Source organism: Electrophorus electricus, chromosome 20, assembly GCF_013358815.1.
Source record: "Electrophorus electricus isolate fEleEle1 chromosome 20, fEleEle1.pri, whole genome shotgun sequence".
Taxonomy (NCBI): Eukaryota; Metazoa; Chordata; class Actinopteri; order Gymnotiformes; family Gymnotidae; genus Electrophorus; species Electrophorus electricus.
The window spans coordinates 1109230-1126789 of record NC_049554.1 but is presented as its reverse complement, the minus strand read 5'-3'; the positions used below and the strand labels follow the sequence as shown (position 1 = coordinate 1126789).

Genomic DNA, 17560 nt, shown 5'->3' with positions numbered 1-17560 from the left:
TTCTGGTGTTTTCTGCTGTGACTGCTCTATGGCAGCCATGCAGTAGCATACTGAGAGATGTCTTCTCTATCTCTGTGTGCCTGTATCTATCTCAGGTCACTTTCCTTCTGCTTTTATTAGTCGTTTTTGTCTCCATTGCCGTGTTTCTCTTTTTCATAGCCCTCCATTGCCGACTTGCTTAGTTTGGCTTGGTGGACATCTGCAGTAGCATGGTAAGCCTTTCTTAAGCAACTGAGTTTTATGTGAAATCTTTTATCATGCCCAGCTCACAGTTTATGAACCATATATACCAAGCCAATCAGTTGCTAAAACCTGTAGGCAGGAGGGCTTTGTATACATCGTGTGTGTATGGAAACCTCATTCTTTACACCATTGTTCATCTTTAACTTGCACCTATCTAGACTCAACTGACATGATTATTGTTCATGTATGCAAAGGAAAAACTGTAGCTCACTCCTGTTTTAGGTCCCTACTGCAACAAGTCTTTTATGGCCTGGCTTACAACAGCTGGCTCAGCACAGGTCAGTGTGTTGTACTCTGTGTAAAATTACCATGTTTGTTTCTTAATTGGCCTTCACTGCAGGTGGTTGACTACCCTTGTTCATAGATTTAGTGATGTTTCATAAGCTGTGCTGCAGCTATGGCTGTGCTGGGTTATAGGTGATACCTTTGCTGAGGGAACTGAGACCAAAGGAAGCACCAGCTGTGTGACCATTCAGAGTCAGTTCTTCTTCACCAACACCACCAACTCATTCAATGTGCTACAAGACTGTGGAAACTGCTCCAGGTGCAATAGTGTGTTGTATGTATATGTGCCTGTGTATATTGGCGAGGTTGAATTTGTGTATTTAGAATATTATAGAATCATTAACTCCTGACTAAATGCAGAATGCACTCTCTCTCTCTCTCAACCTCTCTCTTTCTCTCTCACACACATACACATGCACAATGTGACTGACCTTATCTTTGACTATATTTATCTCTGTCTTCCAGACTGTTCCATGCTAAGAGGATAGAGAACACCAACCTCCTGTTTGTGGTGGCTGAGACACTACCATGCAGCTCGTGTGAGATTGAGAGGCTCTCACAGGTCAGGACCGAGCGTATCCCTCCAGCATAGGACAGCTTGCCTCTATAGTTGGTTTTGTACTTGTGATTTACTCAGTACAAGAGTCCTTTTTCATGTGATGTTTCTGTTGTTTTGTAGCTGACAACTGATACAGTGTTACATGCAAGCCTTTTCTTTATGGTTCCCTAAGTAAGCAATGGGAAAACAAATCGTGTAGTTTTTCCTTAATTTAATTTGTCAAGTTCAAGAGGAGATTCCATGTGAAGTCTTGAGCTCTGCTCGATACAGGAAAGGACCTGATAAGTGCTTTGACTACAGTGAGAAGGTAAGTGGGTCCTTTGTTCCAAAGAATTACCAAGGTCCATAGAACTTCACTCTCAGTGATTCTCCTCCTTCATTTATTCCCCGATCCCTGTCTTCTGCCCCTTTCTGTCTCTGCTTCAGGAGAATACTTCTGAATGTGGGAGGGCCCACTGTTTGCACTGTCCTGTAGGAGTCCTCATCTGGGCCCAGTTAACATTTCTTTGCCTCATCCTTCAACCTTAAGCAGTCTCTATCTCTCTATACTTTGCTCCTGTGTGCCCTCCTCAAACCCAAATCCCTTGTTCTATACCCTTGTGCTCCTCTTAGTTCCCGTTGGCCTCCCAAAACCCCTGTACCCATTTCCACCTCATTTGCACCACATTTTGAAGTGTTTTTTTTTTCCAAAATATCAGTTGACATTCACAGCACAGCTGGACAGGTTGATTGAGATCTTCTACAGACTCCTCTGCAACTAACATGTATGAAGTTAATTGTTATTATTTTTTATTTAAGTAAAAAGTAAAATTGCCATAAATAAACATCAGTTTGTGTTCTAAAGTGTTTGCCAAATCCAACAGTTCATTGATGACAAGATGTCTGTTGGATCTTGACCAGTGTTTATAATATTGCTACTTTTTGTTGGTCATTATAGCCCTTCTTATGAACATGTGCATCTTGCATTAGTATGGCTTCTGGTTTCTTAGCCTTTCTGTTCCTTCTTTCTCTTATTGGATTGAAGATGCCCAGGCCTTTATGGTTGCTAAAAACCTGGGGTTTTAAATGTGTTCTATATGGTTTCCCTTTAATGCATATGTTCTCTGTCTAGAGAGGATGCTCCCTTTCTGACCATTTTCTTTGTAATAAAAAGAAAGAAAAAATTAAAAAAAGACAATTTTAAACATTATACCAGATACAATATTTGTAGAATGTTCAAAGGTGTACAAAAGTGTATTGTGTACAAAAATGGCTGCCTGGTTTGCTACCCAACAGTGCCTTGGTGCACTACTCCTATTGGACAGACATGAAGTAGGGGTCTGGAGTTTGCCCAGTCCTAAGCAAATGTGAATACCTAAGAAGGATAGTGATGGGTTATAAATACTTCCAATTGGATCCCTGACAAAGGATCACAACACCACTGATTCCTGGTTTTTAGCTTAGTCTCTAGAATTGGCATGGCCTTATGCTCCCTTTTTTGAACTCTTGGCCCATACTCTTGCCTGTCTGTAGGAAAGCGATATACTACTTTGCCTGTGAGTTGTATTAATGTCAATTTGAGGTTCTAGGACAGTGCTGAGCAAAATGAGTTCAGCTTTTTTTTTGTTTTGTTTTGTTTTGGTTTTTTTTATGAGAATGTTCACTGATTGTTGCTTTCCCTGTGCATGATGGGAAAGTGGCTAGCTGACTCATAGTTCCAGGGCTAATCCCAAAATGGTTTTCAGTTTGATATGAAATGTACTGTACAGGCTTTAAGCTAAAAACTTTTAAATCCTGTTTAGTGCACTGTATGTCAATTAAGGAGTTGTTTCAGAGTTGTTTTTCCACAGGAGCACATTCATAGCTTGGAAACTGCCCCGAACTGCAACTGTTGGTCTAATTGGGCACATGCATTTTCAAAAATGTATTTCAAATATCTTCGTGGTTTTTTTAGAGCTTTTATTTTGAGATAGACGTATGTGTACTGCATGGAAAATGTTTATTGAGATGTATCTTTTTAGAAGTTTAGTTATGCCTACATTTAATGGGAATGTTTTGTTTATCTTCAAGAGATCCCAAAGCTTTGATTAGTAAATAAAAATTCAGCATTTGGCATTAGTAGGAGAAGGAACAGAAATTGACCAGCTGAAATGCATGGTCTTTTCCACACCCAAATGGCAGTTTTCTTGTAAACCAAGTTTTAGAATTATATTGGATGGTAAGTGTGAATTCTTCAATGGAATTGCTATTTTTAGCATAGGCTTGTAAAGAAAACACAGAAAATGTTTTAATAGTTAGTCCTGGAAGTATTTCCCGGAAATATTTATTTAAAAGAGCACAATGAGGAAGCCACAGACTGAGCAGGTGATAATGCATCACTGGGATCACTTGGTTTTAAGGCTTGACTTTCAATGGGTGTGATGTACTTATGTTTAAAATTAAAATATTTTAAATTTATGGCTATTTATTTGCTATTTTATTTATGTAGTCATAATATGTTATATTATACATTATGTAAAAGCCTTCTGTATTGCGATGGATTTAATAATGTCAATAGGAATGCTTGCCTCATGCCTTTTTTTCCTTCTGCTGTTTGTGAAGATTTTCCTCTTTTCTCCAGTCTTCCGTATTACTCCATTTTGTACAGATGGCACAAAAATGTTCAGAAATGCTAACTTTGTATCATATTGAGTCATTCACCTGAGAAACTAAAGAAAAAAAAAACATTTATAAGAGAACTGGTGATAAAGACATTCATATTTTTCACGTCAACTTTGTGTGAGGTGCTTGTTTGTTACTGTTGCTAGGTTTTTATAAATTGCTTGACTTTTATGAATGAGGCTCATACCTTGTAGGCTTGTATTAAAACATTTTATTTAGCACAGCACAATGAAACTGACCAACTCTTATTGGGAGGAATTAAGACACTTTCATGGTAAAAACATGGGAGGTATTTGTTTTTACATTGCACACAACTACCAAACAATTGTTACCACATCCTTCCAGTGTTCCTTCACTACTCAAGGGTATCCTTGCCCTGAAATGAAAGGAAGAAACACAGATCTCTCACTTGACATCATTTTTCACTCTTGGGCCAGGCTAAATAAAAATAAATTAATGAAACTATGGTTTCTTAAGGTCATCACAATATTAGTGAGAGTGTTTTAACATCTGAAATCTGTTCTAGCATCTCACGATGGTTTTTGAGTGTAGGTGTTTTCAAGAAATTCACTCAGATAAGCAGTATCATGCAGAAAGTGCTACTTACCTTTCCAGTGTCTCTGCTCTTGGCTCTCAGCTTGTTCACCTGGGACTCAGCGATGTCGGCGCGCTCCTGAGCTTCCTCCAGTTCATGCTGCACCTTCCTGAACCTGGACAGGTGAGTGTTAGCCTGCTCCTCCTATAGAATATGAAAATAGGACGATAAACATGGGGCTTTGTGAAATGGCAGATGTATATTATAACATAATTTTCCCCTCAAAAACACTTCAGGTAAATGTAGGTTATACATTTATGCGGTTTTGTTCACTTTAATTTCTTCATTGTTTGTGCTTTATATCAATTATCTTAACAAGCCTCTTCCTTACGTAATTGCAAAAGTCACTTTTTTATACAAAGGTGTATTTTTATTGATTGTACTCAGAGTATAAGTATTTTATTTGTCTTTTACTATCTACATATAAAATTTTTATTTGGCAAAACGGTCAGAAGGTTGTAAATAGGGGGGGCTCAGTTTAGTTCGTTTAGCTTAGCTTGCTAAGTAGCATCATGCAAGAGGTAAATGAATACGTTAGGGTTGAAAACTAAGTTAGCTAGCTAGTTAATTACTTAGGTTAGCTAGCTGGCTAGCTTGCCAGTTATGCAGAATTAGTGACGTTCTTGCTGGACAGGTAACTATATATAAAATTTGTGCAATACATTGAACTGTTTAACTAATGACATACGTTACATAACAAATCAGATAAATAAATCTGTCATTTACAAATGGAGAGAGTGCTAATCTGTGCTTTGAATGACCCACCTTCAAGAGAAATACATGTAAGGCAGGTCAACTGCATCAACTCCCTTGCAGCTAACGATGCTAAGCATCATAAGATGCTCATAAGAATATTTTATTCTCCTCTCAGGCAACATTAACATAATGCCATATGACCATTTAAATAACGAATTATTATTAATAAACAGCCTACCTCATTTGTTTCAAAATAGTCATTACAATTTTGGTAATTCTAAAAACCTGTAATTGAAATCTGTTGCGGACCATAAACCTTAGATACTTGGGTTACTTTGTGTTCATGGGCAGAAATGGATGGTGTAAAAAAGTGTATAGTGTTCACCCAGTTAACTGCTAGAAGCAGTGATTCTTGAATCTTTGTTAATGCACTAGCAATTGCGAATCCTGTAGTCAAATCTTCCTGTTGTCATCAATTACTGTTATTGGGCTCTTAGAAAATAACAGAAATATGTTGGAGCATGGTGAAACCATTTTTTAATTCTTACAGTAAGTTCAGATAATGAGGCAATTTGCATTTCCCTATTATTCTGAATATACTGTGTTGACAATAAACAAGCAAAAAAGCAAGCAAGCAAGCAAGCAAACAAAAAAAAAGTGAATTTGAGTCTTGTTTTCATGAGTGACATATATGTCTTCCCGGAGCGTTTCAGTATACCATCCCACATTTAACTACTCTGTAGAATAATTCAGCCTAAGGTTATGTCTACTTACAGCCTCCTCAGCCTGCCTCTTGTAGGCTTTCACCTTCAGCTGTAGCTTATCCACCAAATCCTGCAATCTGATCATATTCTTTTTATCCTCCTCAGTCTGTAGACAGAAGAGGATAGTTAGAGTTCTATAAAGGATTGGGAGGAAAAATCACAATAGCTGGAATTGTACCTGATAGGTAAGCTCTTTCACTCTTCTTTCATATTTTCGAACTCCTTTGATTGCATCAGCCCCACGTCTCTGCTCAGCTTCAACTTCAGCCTCCAGTTCACGAACCTAGCAACAAAGTTGTTTTAACAACAACAAAAATTACCCCTCTATTTATTTATTTATTTATTTATTTATTTGTTTGTTTGTTTGTTTGTCTATTTCTTTATTTATGTTTTTACTTGGTATGCAGCACAACCTACCCTAGACTCCAGTTTCTGGAGCTGCTTCTTTCCACCCTTCATAGCAAGACTCTCAGCCTCATCCAGACGGTGCTGCAGATCTTTGACTGTGACCTCAAGGTTCTTCTTCATCCTCTCCAGATGAGCACTGGTGTCCTGCTCTTTCTTCAGCTCCTCTGCCATCATGGCAGCCTATTGTATAAGCCATGTCATGGGTTTTGTTTACTGGTAATTCATTTTAAATTGTAAAGTGTGCATGGGTGCAAAATGTATGTACTTAAACACTCACATCAGTAATTGCCTTCTTGGCTTTCTCTTCAGCATTTCTTGCTTCCTGGATTGTATCTTCCATTTCACTTTGGATCTGCATGACCTCAGCCTCAACCTTTTTCTTGGTGTTAAGTAGGCTGGTATTCTGATTAAAGGGAAAACAAAATGGGCATTGAGATCATTTGTGAAGGAATATTAAAGGAACAGACTTATAAGATGGTAAGCTTACCTGAGAATGCAGGAGTCCCACACGCTCATTGGCATCAATCAGCTCCTGTTCAGCAACTTTGCGTCCTCTCTCTGTCTGTTCCAGTGCAGATCTCAGCTCCTCGATCTCTGCCAGCATCAGATTATTCCTTCGCTCCACCATGGCAACCTGCTCTTTCATGTCTTCCTGTCCTCTGACAGCTTCATCAAGATATAGTTGGGCATCCTGATGTGAAATGAATCATTGTTAAGAGATATATCAAGCCTTTAAACTGAGACATAAATTGAAAACTGAGATGTACCTTGAGCTGTCCCTGGACATTCCTGAGCTGTTTCTGGGCCTCAGCAGCCTGGCGGTTGGCATGGCTCAGCTGAATCTCCATCTCATTCAGGTCTCCCTCCATCTTCTTCTTCACTCTTAGGGCATCATTCCTGCTCCTGACCTCAGAATCCAGGGTGCTCTGCATGGTCTCAATCACCCTCTGACTGTTCCTCTTGATCTGTTCAATTTCTTCATCCTTCTCAGATAGCTTTCTGTCAATCTCACTTTTGACCTGGTTGAGCTCAAGCTGTACACGGAGAATCTTGGATTCCTCATGCTCAAGTGTGCCCTGGAGAGTATAAGATTATTGGTATTCATGGATGAGAAGTATCAAATTATTAATAATATAGGAATGTCATATTGAACATGAATGACCTAATGCAAAATAACCAACAAAGATGAAATACCTCTGCTTCTTCAAGAGCAGTTTGGATTTCTGATTTTTCAGTCTCTACTGTCTTCTTTGCCTTCTCCAGCTCATTTATGGTTTTTCCATTTTCTCCAAGCTGTTCTGTCAGGTCAGAGATCTCCTCTATGGAAAAAAGGCACACATTTATTTAGTATTTGATATCCTGCAGCAAAAAAAAATGTAGATGCTTATGCTTGGTTGACATACGCTGCAGATTCTTGTTCTCTCTTTTCAGAGTCTCCAGCTGGTCAAGAGCTTCCTCATATGAGTTCTTCATCTTAAAAAGCTCAGTGCTGAGAGATCGAGATTCTTTCTGAGCTCCTTCCAGTTCAGCCTGGCCTTCCTCATACTTCTGCTTCCATTCTGCCAAGATCTGACAACACCAGAGTTATTTGGGTGATTAGTTTACATGAGGAGTGACTGATGGAGACATGGAATTCTAAAAACTTCTGAAGTTCTTATTACCTTGTCAAAGTTTCTTTGTTTTTTGTCAAGAGTGGCAGCTACTGCATTTGCTCTTTCTACATCAATCATGAGATCTTCTACTTCACCCTGTAGTCTCTGTTTAGTTTTTTCCAAAGATGCACACTTCGAGTTTACAGCTTCAGTGGTTTCCTCGGCATCCTGTAGACGCTGGGCAAGTTTTTTCCTATGGATAGATTTGCAAACAATGGGATTTTTAAAAATCAAAGCTGCTTCATTTGGAGACATTTTTGTTTTTAGTAAGTTAGATTTATTTACTTAGCCTCCTCAAGCTCCTCAATACGCTGAATGGCATCTGTCTCATATTTGGTTCTCCACTGAGCCACCTCACTGTTGGCCTTGGACATTCCACGTAGAAGCTCAGCCTTGGCCTCCTGCTCTTCCTCAAACTGCTCTCTGAGCAGGTCACAGTCATGACGGGCTGATTGGACAGCATGAGCCAGGGCATTCTTTGCCTAAAGCAGTTTTTAAGTGACATTCCAAATTTTAAGTGATGTTCCACTTCCATTGTGGGAAGTTAAAGACTTTTAAACATTTTTTCCACTTTCCAGTCTTTAGAAGTTTGATTGGGCTATATAAGATTCTAAATTGTAAGACGATGTTATGGACTCTAATAAAATACATTTTTGAGGAACTTATTTGAATAACTATTAGTTATTGCATAGTGTCATGACATTTAAACGCTTTACATTATACACTTGACATTAAAATTTTGGATTGTTTTTTTCTCTATTAAAACAGAATAGTTGTCAAATTTATTTAACAGTTGACACTGTTTTTACCTTCACTTCCTCTTCAATCTGCCTTTTGAGTTCCTCAATCTGCTGAGTGTAGGCCTGCTTCCCTCTAGTCAGCTGAGAAACTAGAGATTCTTTCTCCTCTAGCTGCCGTCCAAGCTCACCTGTTTAGTGATTTTGGTTTAGTGCATTTTCATTTAAAATAAATCAGAAATTTATAGTATTCTTTCTGACTTACCATTCTCAGTAATGAGTCTGCCTTTTTGTATGCTCATGTCATTCAGCTGGCGAACATTTTCATCATATTTTGCATTTATTTCACTTAGTTGGTCCTCAAGGGTTCTGCACATTTTCTCCAGATTAGCCTGTCAGAAAAATTGGTTTATATTCAAGTTATGGAAGTCTGTTCAGTCTAATGATAAGGTCATCTACTCATACCTTGGCTTTGGCTACAGTCTCCATGTTACTAGAGAGGTCATCAATCTCCATTTTATATTCACTCTTCTCCTTCTCCAGCTTCTGTTTGACCCGCTGAAGGTTGTCGATCTGCTCTCCAAGCTCAGCAACACTGTCAGCTTGTTTCTTGCGGAGGGCAGCAGCTGTGGCTTCATGCTGCAGAGTGGACTCTTCCAGGTCACGACGCAGCTTCTGGAACTCAGCCTCACGCTTCTTGTTCATCTCAATCTGAGCAGAAGTGGCACCACCAGCTTCCTCAAGCCTCTCACTGATCTCTTCAAGTTCCCTGGAGAGATCAGCTCTCTGCTTCTCAACTTTAGCACGAGCTGCACGCTCAGCCTCAATTTCTTCTTCCAACTCCTCAATGCGAGCCTAAATGATATAAATGCATTATTTTAAACATCCCTCTCTCTCAACCGGTAATGTCAACTAATGTACAAAAATGAATGTTTACCAGCAGTTCCTTTATCTTCTTCTGAAGTTGAGCACCAACTGTCTGCTCATCTTCAATCTTGCTTAGAAATTGGCTTATTTCAAAGTCTTTCCTATTGCAGGTAATTTAAAAGGAGAGTGTTTATAAATAAATTGTCATTTTTAATTCTTATAATTAAAATAAATATTTTGGGGAAAAAAACATACTTTTTGATTTTCTCTTCAGCCTGCTGTTTATCATTCTCAAGGTCCATTATGTTCTCCTGGGCCAGTTTCAGGTCACCCTCAAGCTTCCTCTTAGCTCTCTCAAGGTCCATACGGAGCTTTTTTTCTTGTTCTAGAGAACCCTCAAGCTATGTTTTTGTGGAAAATGTTATAGTTAAGGTTGACCCTCTATGACACACATTAAATATTTCTGCATTAAAAATTAAGTTCTTACATCATCCACTTGTTGTTCAAGCTTTGTCTTGGATTTGGTCAGGGTGTTGACTTTGTCTTCTTCTGCCTGGAGGTCATCAAGGGTCTGCTGGTGTGCCTCTTGGAGGGCTTTCTTCTCTTTAGTGAGCTTGGCAATACTCTCATCCTGAGAGGCCATCTCCTCTGTCAAGTTCTTGACCTGTGAAAAAGAGCAGTGTATAAATTTTCTGTTTTTGTTCTTATAAAGGTACATGGCATTTGATTCAAATATCAACCTTGTTCTCAGTGGCATGTTTCTCCTTCTCCACTTTAGCCAAGGTGAGTTCTAGATCATCAATGTCCTTCTTCAGCTCAGAGCACTCATCCTCCAGTTTCCTCTTCTTGGCAGTCAGCTCAGCATTGATTTCCTCCTCATCTTCCAGTCTCTCACTTGTCTCTTTCAACTTAGCTTCAAGCTGGATCTTGCTCTTGATGAGCCCCTCACATCTTTCTTCAGCATCAGCAAGGTTCTCAGTTTCCTGTTAATTTAGTTTAATTTTATTAAATTTTATTTCTTGCATGGTCTGGAGACATTTTAACTACAGTTTAAGTACTTACAGCTGCCACATGCAGTTGCAGGTCATTTTTCTCCTGCAGAAGAGACACCATCTTCTCCTCAAGCTCTTTCTTCTTGGCCAGTGCCTTTGCCAGATCTTCCTTCATCTTCTCAAAGTTCTCCTTCATGGCAGCCATTTCCTTCTCAGTCTCTGCACTCTTCAGAAGAGGCTTGATCTTGAAGTACAACTTCATCCAAGGCCAGTGTTTCACATTCATGAATGAGCGGATGTTGTATTGGATAGAATAGATGGAATCTCTAGAAGTTAAGATGACTCGGGTTAATTCAAGTATGTTATCACTATGAAAATATACTAATATCTGTTCATTTGGTTTATATAAACAAAATATACCTCCTCTCCATCATCTTGACAAACTCCTTCCTCATGAGATAACCACGGCACAGAGCTTGAGTCATAGTTATAAGAGTTGCTAGTTTATCATCACGCATCTCCTCAAGGGTACCCAAGAGACCAGCTTTGAAGAACACCTATGGCAAGAGTTAATCAAAATAATGTGCAGTCCAAAGGTTGTTTGTGTAGGTATAGCAAATACATAGGGTTATTTGCGCTCGGTAGTAGAGTTACAACACTGATGTGCACTGCACTACAACTAGTCAGACTTTGCTAACATTTTGGTGATTAAACACTTTTACATGTATATCTTACCTTTGTGTGTCCAAACTTATACTGGGTGTGGTCAATGTCAATAGAGCCTAAGAGTTTCTCTGCAGCTTTTTTGTTGTCAATGAACTGTCCTTCTGGGATGACACTTGCATTCAGTACTTTGTATCTGCAAATTTATGTATTTTAGAAACATTATTATGAACTTGCTAAATAAAAAAACACTATCTCTTTGAGTTTTTAGAGTGTTTAGTTGTAGGGAAATCCTGTACCTCTGTTTGAAATCACCATAGAGGATTCTGCTGGGGAATCCCTTTCTGCAGATTCTGATTCCCTCCAGCACACCATTACATCTCAGCTGGTGGATAACCAGGAAATTCTCCATCAGACCTAGCCAAGCAAGCATGTAGGGGAATAACATCTTGGTACATTGTTGTGACATGTATTTTAACCACTGTAATAGAGTTTAGTAGAGTTGATATTCTTTTAAATTTCACTCACCTGGAGTCTTGGACTCATTTGGAATCAAGCAACGCACAAAGTGAGGGTGAGTGCTCTTCAAGTTGGTCATCAACTTTCCTAAGTTCTCCTGTAGAAAATAATGTTTTTGTGTAAATTCTAGGAATGTACAAAGTATATCACATAGCTAAATGCAATAGTATCCACCATCTTGAAGCTACAAATATACTGGTATGTCCATCAGTATCATACAATTTCTTAACTCCTTAACATGATTTAAGTTAAGAGTGTGATAATTTGGGCATGCAGTTTGCATGATGGTAATTGGTGGGCATAAACATATTTGGTGAGCAAAAACTTATGTTAGCTTCATTAGCATTATAGATCCTGTTCAAAAATAAAAAACAAAGTGGACACCAATCTTGCTTATTGACTACATTTAGGGGAATGGAAATGTTAAGAATGAACCTAAAGATATTTAAAAGTCCTCGTAACATAAGTGTTGGCTTATCACAGCACATACCCTGAACAAAGCAGATACAGTCTGGAATGAACCACCCTTCTTCTTGCCCCCTTTCTTGCTGCCAGCAGTATCTGTTTATCATTATAAATCAATAAATAAATTATTCAGCATTATTCTTGTACATCTTCAATCATTTCTAATTATAAATGTTAAGTTGGTTATATTTGAAGCCTTTCTCCTTACAATTTAATTATTACAAATTATTGCAGTTAATAAAAAAAAAACCCCCTGCCAATTATTAAATGCCATACCATCAACAGAGGAATGAGTTGCATAAAGAAGGGCCAGAAGTTTATTTGATGCCTTCTGGTACAGCTGGACAACAGATTCATTCAGGGGGTCCTTGTTCTTGTCCAGCCAGCCAACGATGTTGTAGTCCACAGTGCCAGCATAGTGCACCAGGGAGAAGTGGGCCTCTGCCTTGCCCTTTGCTGGTTTGGGCTTCTCAAAGGCCTTGGACTTGCCAAGATGCTGGTCATAGAGTTTGTTCTTGAAGGATGTGTCTGTAGCCTTGGGGAACATGCACTCCTCTTCAAGGATGGAGAAGATGCCCATTGGCTGTGGGTGATATTCAGTTTTCAATACTGAAAAATATAAGCTTGATAATTTCAGAAATATTTGCCCTTGGAGATCTGCATTAAGCCACTTACCTTCTCAATAAGTTCAATACAGGCAGCCAGGTCCATGCCAAAGTCAATGAACTCCCACTCAATTCCTTCTTTCTTGTACTCCTCTTGTTCCAGAACAAACATGTGGTGGTTGAAAAACTGTTGCAGTTTCTCATTTGTGAAGTTAATGCAGAGCTGCTCCAGAGTGTTGAACTGTCAAAAGTATAGCCAAATGCTTAACATCTTTTAACTATATTATTAAAAATATATTTAAAATACTAAAGTATAATAGAAGAATGGTATCATAATGTACAAATGTATAAAAATTTACATCAAAGATCTCAAATCCAGCAATGTCCAGCACTCCAATGAAGAACTGCCTTGGCTGCTTTGTGTCCAACATCTCATTGATTCGGATGACCATCCACAAGAACATTTTCTCGTAGACAGACTTGCAAAGAGCCATGACAGCATTGTTGACCTGAAATACAACATGTATGTAAGGTTATATGAGTTTTTACTTTACCTTGTAGAAATATTAGAGTAATTGCATTAGCTAGATAGATAGGCATACAGACAGACAGAGAATATAGTACCTGTGGTACAGTTTGGCCTTTGGTCACAAACTCATTTCCAACCTTCACTCTGGGGTAGCACAAAGCTTTCAGCATGTCAGCTGAGTTCAGGCCCATGAGATAGGCGATTTTATCAGCCACTGAAGTGGAAAAAGGTGATTATATCACATTTTTAAAATTAACAATACTGCACTAAAGTTTTGGTGATAATTAGTCATATTTACCCTCTGTGCCATCAGGCTCAGCCTGCTCCTCCCTCTGCTTCTGCTTGAACTTCATGTTGCCATGATGCATCACAGCGCCAGTCAGCTTGTAGATGTTAATTTTCTCATCGGCACTGAAGCCAAGGATGGCAATAGCAGTCTTGAGTAAGAAAAGGACAGATAACATTATTCTGCTTTTATCACTTAATATAAGATAACAATCACAAATTTAACCAACCTTTATTTTAAAACCAATGGAAAAAACAGAATTAGGTAAATAATTCCTACAGCATTAACTTGGCATGTGCTTTGGAATGGTGACCTACATCAGTTGCTATGAACTCTTCCACATCATTGATGCTCTTCACTGCGATTTCACCCTGGCTGATCATAGGGTAGTCATAGGGGTTGGTGGTGATGAGAAGTGCCTCTGCGAAAGAGAGGTTTTAAATTTGACGTTGTAGCTGGTAACATAAATATTGAAAGATTTGTCAGAAATCAGACTTTCAGATTTCATACCTAGTAGCTCAGGCTTGTGTCCAGTCATTAGCTGGTAGAAGATGTGGTAACTTCGCTCAGCAGACAGCTGGAATGTTACTCTTGACTTTTCCAGGAGATCTACAGGAAATGAAAAAAATCTAGCACACTAAATCGCAACTATTTATTAGATGGCTGACAGTTTAGTAAACAGTAGGTGTTTCTTACATGTTTCAATATCAGCAGAAGCCAGCTTTCCGGAGGATCCAAAATGGATTCTTATGAATTTACCCTGAACAGTGTCAGAAAAAAATACATGTTTAGCCCACTATTGTATAATATTCACAAGAGCTGTTATACATTGACTATTTTACTTGAATATTACTCACGAAACGAGAGGAGTTGTCATTTCTCACAGTCTTTGCATTACCATAAGCTTCCAGCAGGGGGTTGGCTGCAATGATTTGGTCCTCCAGTGACCCCTGGACATGAATAGATATGTTCAAGAGTATGGACATGATTATAGATATGTCCAAGAGAACTTAAGAGTATGAGATCAGATGCCATTAGATAACTAATGCACAGACCTGCATTTTGCCAGGAACTTGCTCTGCCTTCTTCTGTCCAGACACTGCAATTGTTGCAAAATATTGGATGACTCGTTTCGTGTTCACAGTTTTTCCTGCACCAGATTCTCCACTGAGGGTAAAACAAGCAATGTTTGGTTGGTATTAATGAGGTGTTATTTGAATAAAATATTTTATTTGGGTCCAAAAATCACTTTAAATTTTTTGACTGTTTTGACTTGCATAAAAAAACTTACGTGATCAGGATAGACTGATTTTCACGATCTAGAAGAGTCAAAGAAAATGTGATAAGCCATGAAATCCACTATTCATTCACTCTCTCCATGTTTTATGGGTCTACACAGGTGTCCTTGGAACTTCAGAGAAGCTATATAGAGTAATACAGTCTAAGTGAAGGTAGGAAGTGTTTATGCTGCTAATATTATGTTCTTTATACCTGTTAACATGAACTGATAGGCATTATCAGAGATGGAGAAGATATGGGGTGGTGCTTCAACCCTCTTTTTGCCTCTGTATCCAGTCACGACTATTGAATCATATACTGGGAGCCACTTGTAAGGGTTCACAGTGACACAGAACAACCCTGAGTAGGTCTGCAAAAATGACAGATTATTAAGCATCATTGGATACAAATTAAGTCATCTTGATTACATTAGCAAGTGTTGAAACCATTGAAACACCTGCCCTACACCATACTGATATAAAACAGACTACTTGTTCATTTAAAACTTACGTAGATCATCCATGCTGCATAACGCTCTTTGAGGTTATACAGAACAGCAGGTTCATTGAGGTGGGTCATCATGGCCATGTCCTCTATTTTGTCAAATTTGGGAGGGTTCATAGGGAAGATTGCATCCTCCTTTACTGTGATAGTCTGTTAATCATAGAGAGGTGACCGTTGGAATAGATAGATAATAAAGGTGCAGGAATGTTGATTTGATGTTAAACATGGATATATCCGTAAAGGTGTGCAAATAAATTGACAGCCTATACTTACTTTGCCACACAGTGTGTCAACAGTGGCTTTACCCCCCTCTTTACTCTTTAGTGTCCCCTTGAGGTACATCTCCTTGGGCTCAGTCACAAAATATGCTGTTTTAGCATCAAAAGGTTTGTTCTGGGCCTCAATCCTCTCCTTTTCTGGCTTGCGGAGGTAAACGGCCGCTGGGCCAAAACACTCCATCTCACTGTCTCCCATATTTGTCCTTGTTTTCAAAAAAGAGAAAAGAGTGTAAAGGAAAAATTCTCAGCCGCATTTAAATTAAAACCGAGTGCCTTGTTGAACAATTAGATTACCTTTCTTAATGTTCTGAAAGAGAATAACTGTAGTTTTGTGGATAACTGATACTGAGAAGAAAAAAAACAGCTGTATTTACCTTTTGGTCCACTCATAATTAACAAAAATCGACATATCAAACATTTAATGGTTATTTTATGGTTCCTGTTTACCATTCAACCCTGTTAGTACCCACCTTGACTGTGTTGTGTCTGTGACTGTGGATGCCTGCCTCTGCCTCTTTTATAGGAATGCTTCTGTTCACTCAGCAGAAACCACTTTCTCTATTTGGTCAGGATGTTTTTGTCTGTTCGATGACTTTCACTACATTTGGCTGTGAGTGTTTGCCATTAATAGATCCATAGATTTATATGTAGGAAATGATGTAAGCTGTTTATGTTGTATCAATAGAACTTATCTCCCTTATTTATTTTTGTAGATTTTATCAATTGAGCCATTTCAGTATGGACAGATTAATGATATTTGTAAGGGAAAAATAGCCTAACAGACTGTTGTGTTGTTTTAACTCATAGAAAGTTTGTATTTCTGTTTCTGAAAATTTTAATCTTTTATAATGATGCTGTAATATCTGCCTTTTCAGTGGACCCATCACTGGGGGACTAGAATGTATGTTTTAAAATGAAATATTAGAAATTTGCTATTGGGTGTTTCCTACATTGTTGTGTGTTTATAGACAGCAACTAAATCAAGTGACTATACTTCATTTAATAATGTCTTTGTGTGTATAGAAAAATTGTTTTAGAAGCTAATAATAATAATGTATGCTCTCAAAGAATGAGGGCTGGGCGTGGAAACAGCTGTAGTGGGCATATCTCTGGTCTTTAAAACAGTTCCCAAATTAACTGCCCTAACCTTTTGGTGTGAGTTGCAGCTGTTTAGCCTATGACCCGGATGAACAACTGGCATCTCTTATAACAATCTGGAGAATGCAGTAGTTCAAATAGGTACTGCATTAACCTATTTTTGCTCAAAAATGATTTGGAAACAGGAGTAATAATCACCTAATTACTATGCAGTGGGACAATTCTGTTCTGCTTCTGTGTTAAAGTGGTCAGAGACAGAAAAGACCTCTTTAAACTTTACTAACAAACGTAACTTGAAGAACTGTTTGGAAGTAGCAAATTGTCTCTTGAGCTGAAGGTATGAGTAAAATGTCATCCAGAATTTTTAAAAAGACTCACAAGGAACACTTGCTTGTTTTAAAAAATAACGTCATTAATAATAATCTGAAGTAAGTTTCTCTGTGGAAAAAAAGTGTGGTTATGGCTCCAGGGTGTTATATTTTTTCATAATAATAAATTACCATTTAATAACTCTTATAACTCTTGAAATGGTCATTTCACTTAATTTAAATAAAAAAGGTTGTTTCGAATCTTAAAGTAGATTTTCCAATTGTATATGTGTACATATCAATGTTTGATCACAGTCATTAGGGTTACCCTAATGTTTCTTGAATATGGTTTGAGCAAGTGCGTAGTGATGCATTTGCTCTTTTTGGTTACTATCTTGTCTCTCTATTTTTCACTTATGTGGGTCTGAGGCAGAGACCTTAAAGATCCATATTATTAAATTCATTTCACAGTTGACAATGGCATGGCTGGTCTTTAAGGCCAGCCTTCAACATTACCTTGTTTTAATGTTGTCCATGTAGGCCTAGTTATGCTTACAGAATACCAAGTGCTGCAGTTAAATTAGATTAA

At 38.3% G+C, this 17560-nt stretch overlaps 2 protein-coding genes across 2 annotated transcripts in view; one reads left to right on the top strand and one right to left on the bottom strand.

Moving 5' to 3' along the window:
• Positions 1-3523, top strand: part of cacna2d2b (calcium channel, voltage-dependent, alpha 2/delta subunit 2b) — a 34264-nt gene extending 30741 nt beyond the window's left edge. The window contains exons 33-38 of the mRNA XM_027020387.2: positions 160-212; positions 466-521; positions 661-787; positions 994-1103; positions 1312-1394; positions 1514-3523. Of these exons, the coding sequence (XP_026876188.1) occupies positions 160-212; positions 466-521; positions 661-787; positions 994-1103; positions 1312-1394; positions 1514-1615 (531 nt within the window). The 3' untranslated portion in view covers positions 1616-3523. The remainder of the gene's footprint in view (positions 1-159; positions 213-465; positions 522-660; positions 788-993; positions 1104-1311; positions 1395-1513) is intronic.
• LOC113583807 (myosin heavy chain, fast skeletal muscle-like) lies at positions 2693-15761 on the bottom strand. Its single transcript, XM_027020367.2, has 39 exons — positions 15561-15761; positions 15294-15437; positions 14997-15153; positions 14797-14824; positions 14561-14672; positions 14363-14455; positions 14202-14265; positions 14016-14114; positions 13823-13926; positions 13518-13656; positions 13315-13433; positions 13050-13199; positions 12761-12931; positions 12362-12668; positions 12111-12181; positions 11630-11717; positions 11401-11518; positions 11174-11297; positions 10859-10995; positions 10509-10764; positions 10187-10429; positions 9934-10110; positions 9702-9847; positions 9517-9607; positions 9045-9434; positions 8845-8971; positions 8652-8770; positions 8128-8324; positions 7852-8035; positions 7594-7759; positions 7385-7509; positions 6958-7266; positions 6678-6881; positions 6468-6593; positions 6200-6370; positions 5961-6065; positions 5793-5888; positions 4335-4466; positions 2693-4103 (listed from the first exon to the last, which is right to left on the bottom strand). Exons 1-39 carry the CDS (start codon positions 15759-15761, stop codon positions 4083-4085), a joined length of 5811 nt encoding a protein of 1936 aa, XP_026876168.2. The 3' UTR covers positions 2693-4082.
• Between the last annotated feature and the right edge of the window lie 1799 nt (positions 15762-17560).